Here is a 5858-nt window from a genome sequence, read left to right as displayed (position 1 = left end):
GCCCCCGTCTCTCGCGGCCCTGCTGCGCGCGGCCTGGCCGTGACACTCCAGGTGGCCGCAGGGCCAGCGAGGGGCGGGGGTGGCGCGCAGGACCAGCGAGAGCGCGGTGATGCGGTGGATAGCCCTGCGCAGCGTGGCGATCTTGGAGAGCCTCTTGCCGCCCAGGTCGTGCCGCAGCGCCCGCCGCAGCGCGTTGAAAGCCTCGTTGTAGTCCAGGATGCGCTTGCGCTCCCGCACGTTGGCAGCCATGCGCCGAGCCTTGGAGCGCACCGGCCTGGCGCGCTTTCTGCCCGCTGTCTCCTCTGCCTCTCCCAGCCCGCGGGGGGCGCCGTTCTCCTTCAATACCCCAAAATCCCTCGCAGCCTCGGGGCAAGAGTCCCCTAAGTCCTCCACGGGGCCCTCGACCCCTTTCAGGCCTCTGATACCTAACCCTGGTGCTCCACGAAACATGGCCTATTCCTGGGCCCCAGTGCTTTGGCTGTGGGTCCACCCTGAGCGCTTGCTCCTGCAGGCTGGACACTCCCTGCGCCAGCGGGCGGTCTCTAGCTGGGCTTTATGGCACCACGTGGCTCCCCGCCCTCCCCATCCATCCATCTCCCTCCTCCTGCTTTATTACCTGCCCCCAGGTAGGTTGGCGAGGGAGGAACTGAGAGGAAGGAAGCAAGCGAGCAAGGAAGCATGCAGATTCTTGTATTCAGGGACCAGCTGGGCAGTCTGGCCACACCCAGAGCAGTACTCCCATTGCCACTGGGAACTTGCTCTGCCTCACTCCAGAGGCCTCTCTGGGGTGGCTGAATTCCACATTCTTCTCCTGACCACAGAGCGCCAAATGTGGCCTCTGGGTAGGAGAACTGATCGGCTCACAGAAGGATATCCATGGTAGGTTAAATGTGTTTTAAGAAACTTGAAAGTTCCTGTCAGGTCTTGTGGGCAACCACAGAGCTGTCACTGAGGTATGACCATCCTAGAAGGATCGATAAGGGAGGGGCAGATGACACCGCAGGCCCTTCGGAGGCCTGCAGGTAGCTGAGTGGAGCTTCCAGCTTTTCAGCTACCAGGTAGAAGCTGGCTCTAGGGTGGGGTTTTGATTAGGCCCAGCTCTCTACTTAATCTCCCTTTGGCTTCCCTTTCTTCAGAGCTGGACTGTGTCAGCAGCAGAGGGTGGGGGCTCTGCGTGTAGTGTCCATCCGGGTATCCCTTGGAGTCCAGCATCCTTGGGCAGCCCTATCTTATGACGCAGCACTTTTCCTTTTATCAGTTCAATGAACAATGCACAGTCCCCACCACCACCACCAGGGATTTGAATTTTAAACAGGGTCTCCGGGGAAAAAAAAAATAATAGTAATGCTTAATCCTAGAGCAAGACCCCAGTGGAATTTCAGGATCTGCAGGTAAATTATTGGGAACACTAAAGTTAATCTCATTTCCAGCCACAACCCAAATGCCAGTGCCTGATGCGGCGTCTTCCAGGATGGGTATGCAGTTCATATCCATCTTGCCAAAGGGTGTCACAGTAACCCCATTATTTCACATTGTGACTTTCTCCACAGAAGTAAAGATCAGGACACTAGAAAATAAACTATATGTTTTTATTTGTGATTGTCTCTTGTTCATTAGTCTAAAAGCATCTTAAGGACTTTGTATCTCCCAGGGCCTGTCCCTCCCTGTCTGCAATATACTTGGTGCTTGTTGTTTGTTTTTGAAACAGAGCCTCCCTACATAGTCCAGGCTGGCCTCAAACTCTTGGTGATTCTCCTCCCTCAAACTCTCAAGTGCTGGGATTACAGGCATGCAACACTATGCCCAGGAAACGTAAGTGGAGTTAAACAGTAGCTACAACCAGATGTTGGTCCTCTGTACTCAGCTGGCTTCCCATGACCCCACAACACACACTTACACACCATCTCACACACCCACATATCTCACACAGTATTCTACACAGCTTGTGGGCTACAGGTGTTTAGGCACTCATGCCTACCCATCCAGCCCAAGTAAGAGGATGTCAGTCTCACTGGGTGTCAGAGCAAGAGCCAGGGGATAAGCCCAAGCGCAGGCATCTGGTTCCTGAGTATCACAGTTCAGAGCTTCCTCTGCTTCCACTTCCACCCATGTCCTTTAGCCCCTTGAAGCGACCCTAGAGAGAATGGAATCACCTAGAGAGAACTGTTCACCCAGACAGATGCCGGGACTCAGGGCTTCACCCAGTCTGTCAGAAAAACCTGGCCCCTGAACTCAAAAAGGGGGAGAGTACCTGGCACTTTCACTGCCGGAAGTGCTGGGTGGGAAAGGAAGTAGGGGAAGAGGGGGCAGGAGACCCCTTCCTCCCGTCTCCTCCCACCTCCTATGTGTCTCTGTGCCAGTCACGTCCCTGTCCCTGCACCTCAGCTCTGTTCCTGGGGACAGCATCTTCACTGTGAATGTAGGCAGGATCAGTTATATAATTTACTTGGCCCAACGCAAAAGATGCGAGGGTCTTTGTTCCAAAGTGTCAAAAATTTGAAGAAGGTAATAGCACAGCATAAAACCAAATCCATGGTACTTCTAATCCACCACACAGATCCCATGCCCGGGAAGCTCACGGCCACGGTATGTGATAAACCCCACTCTGGATCCAAACTTGCCTGCATACCTACAAGACCATGACCTATGACCAAGAAGGATGTGGGCAAGCCACAAGCATCACCCATCTTCATGGAAGGATGGGGGTGACCTAGCCAAGAAACCCTTCCTTCCCCATTGGTTGCCAGGGCAGCCCCCCCCCCCAGAGGAGAGCCTGCCTGGTGATACAGAAGCTGGAGGGAAGGTGTCTGTGGGTGATAAATAGATTCGACTGCATCTAGCATCTTCCTTCCTCCAGTGACTCAGCATCCTAGAATTCACAGTCCATTATGGACAGGAGGATGCTTAGTAATGATTAATTATAACAATAATAATCTTGGGAAGAAGTGGGGGGGGGAGGGGAGAAGGGGATTAAAAAAAGAATTTGTATGTGCGTGTACCAACTCCCCGCCACGGATGTAATCATTATGTACTGCAAACATATACTATTAAAAAAAGTTCTTAAAAAAAAAACAAAACAATCATAATTGCACTGGTACTGGCTTCTACTGAGTGCTTATGACAGGTCAGGCATTGTACTAAGTGATTCTAAACATACATTATCTTAGCCTCACAGCAGTCCTATTTAGAAAGGTCATTATTAAATTTCTTCTTTTTGAGACAGGGTCTCACTATGCAGTTCAGGCTGGACTTGAGCTCACTTTGTAGCCCAGGCTGGTCTCAAACTCCCAACGATCCTCCTGCCTCAGCCTCCTGAGTGCTGGGATTACAAGTGTGCGCCACCATGCCTGGCTAGAAGGTCCATTATTATAATACCCATTTTACAGCCTGGAAATTGAGACTCAGAGACAACTTGCCCCAAGTCAGAGGGCTGAGCTGTGGTGTTGCTCCTATTCCAAGACCAAGGTCATAACCCCTCAGGGCTGGGCCTGCATTCTCTCAGGGACCACCTATAGCTATTACTGTCATGGCATCTGCCCTCTAAAATAAAAGCTAGTAAGGGATTCAAAGCACTTTCAAGCAAGTGTGAAAAAATAAAAAAGGTTTAGCTGATACAGAGAAAACCTGAATGGCTGGGGCAGGAAGTGGCCAGAGACAAGCAGGCAAGCGTGCGGACTGGAAGGCAGAGGGCCCGACTGCCGGCCTGCCTGGGCTGACCACAGCTGCCTGGGGTTTGCCTGCCTAACTCTGACAGCTCTGGTAGGACTGATGGCCACTGGGATCCCAGGGGGAGCATCAAAGCGAAAGGCTGCACCCTCCCTCGGACCCCTACTGCAGGCGAGCGGGGCCCACAGAGCCAGGAGCTGCCCAAGGAGATTCACAGTCAGCTTGCAGCTCCCTGTCTGTATCTGCAGGGAAGGCTCTGGAGTTCAGGTGGCTCACAGGGGGTCTCTAGCCCCCTACACGTGCTCACCTTTCCTCCCATGTGAAGCCACCCCTGAACATCCCCACTGGGATCCCTTTAACTCCATCTTAAGGTTCAGCAGATCATACTGTACTTATGTGCTCACGCTGCGGCCACCTCAAGACCACCTCTAGACTCCCGGCTAGCAGGAACCCTGCCTGCTAGGTGCATGGCAGGCGTGAGGAAAGGTCCACTGAATGCAGGATAAAGGGTGTTGCTCCTGATGAGAGATAATCATACAACCGGAACTTCCACACGGGTCTGATCAAGCAGGCGTTCTGTTCAGAGCTGGTAAACACTTACTGAACACCTACTAAAGACTGGTACTGTGTGCCCAGACAACCACAAACAAATGTATAAACTCAAATTCAGTCTATGAGGCTCAGTAACACAACAGACGAGCTGGGTGTGGTGGCGCACACCTGTAATCCCAGCACTTTCAAGGTTGAAAACAGGCGGATCGATGCAAGTTCGAGGCCAGCCTGGGGTACCTAGTAAGTTCAAGACTAGCCGGAACTACCTAGTGAGGCCCAGGCTCAAAAACCAAAAATTAAATTCCCTGCAGCCAAATAGAAATGTCCCCTACCCACTCCAGTCACCTGGGAGAAATTTGAGAGTAGTCAGGCATTCTCAAAGTGTGGTCTTAATGGCAGCGGCATCAAATAAAGACTTTCTTTCTTTTTCTTTTAATCTGCTGGGGTTTGAACCCAAAAACAAAAAAATTCTCGTGCTCCCCTGTAAAACTACTGGGTTCAAAACTGTCCCCCATGGCAAAGCAGTCTGAATGCTCAGAAACAAATTCATCCCTCCCCAATACCTGTACATATATTCTTTTAGAGTCTATCTCAGGTGTTAGTAAATTTCAACTTGTATAAAAACATTGTTCAGAGGCTGGGGATTTAGCTCAGCGGCACAGCGCCTGCCTGGCAAGCGCGAGGTCGTGAGTTCGATTCCCGGTACCGGCAAAACAAACAAACAAAAAAAACCCATTGTTCAGGGTTAAACACATAGCGCTGAGTTAAAGAAATACCAGTTGTATATTGTAATTTAAGTTATTTAACAAAAAACTTGACCGCACAATTTTCTTCTCGCGGACTACCTTTGGAACAGACAACTATGGGGCTAAAGGGAACAAACCAGTAACGGGAACATCAGTAAGAAGTTGGGCGCTCCGGTCTGTAATCCTTGCTACTCAGGAGGTTAAGGCAAGAGGATAGAAAGTTCACGCTGGGGGCTGGGGATTTAGCTCAGCGGCACAGCGCCTGCCTGGCAAGCACAGGGTCATGAGTTCGGTTCCCGGTACCGGGGAAAAAAACAAACAAACAAACAAACAAAAAACAAAAAAAAGTTCACGCTGGAGACCCTGTCTCAAAAGTTAAAAAATAAATAAAAATTTAAAAATAAAAGGCTGGGCCGGGCGTGGTGTCGCACTCCTGTAATCCCAACACTGGAGGCTGAGGCAGGAGGATCATTACAAGTTCGAGGCCCGCCTGGGCTACAAAGTGAGCTCAAGGCCAGCCTGAACTGCATAGCGAGACCCTGTCTCAAAAAGACAAAAAAATAAAATAAAATAAAAAGAGCTGGGGCTGTAACTCAGTGGTAGAGCTCTCTTGGGTTCAAAGTCCCTAGTACTTCAATCAGTAATTTTAAGAGAAAAAAAAAAAAAGAAAAGAAAAAAACCGAAACTGAACCACAGATTTCTCCCCCGACCCCTAACAACAAGCCCGCCCACCGCCGGAAAAAGCAAAGGACAAATGGAAAAAGCGCCACTTTCCCGGGGCGGGGAGCAGCTCGCCCTCCCGCCCTTCCCCGTGCAGACCCCGAAACGGCCCGCGGCCGCGCCTTCGTCACCCCGAGGCCGCGCTCTCCTGACAAATGGCGGGGCGCCGCCCCC

At 51.3% G+C, this 5858-nt stretch overlaps 1 protein-coding gene across 1 annotated transcript in view; it reads right to left on the bottom strand.

The window, feature by feature from the left end:
* Positions 1 to 499, bottom strand: part of Bhlha9 (basic helix-loop-helix family, member a9) — a 1247-nt gene extending 748 nt beyond the window's left edge. Inside the window, exon 1 of the mRNA XM_005402922.1 lies at positions 3 to 499. Within this exon, the coding sequence (XP_005402979.1) occupies positions 3 to 450 (448 nt within the window). The 5' untranslated portion in view covers positions 451 to 499. The remainder of the gene's footprint in view (positions 1 to 2) is intronic.
* Positions 500 to 5858: the final 5359 nt, after the last annotated feature.

This window comes from Chinchilla lanigera, unplaced genomic scaffold (genome assembly GCF_000276665.1).
Source record: "Chinchilla lanigera isolate Chin_1 unplaced genomic scaffold, ChiLan1.0 scaffold00080, whole genome shotgun sequence".
Classification (NCBI taxonomy): Eukaryota; Metazoa; Chordata; class Mammalia; order Rodentia; family Chinchillidae; genus Chinchilla; species Chinchilla lanigera.
This window is presented reverse-complemented; position numbering and strand designations above follow the sequence as displayed.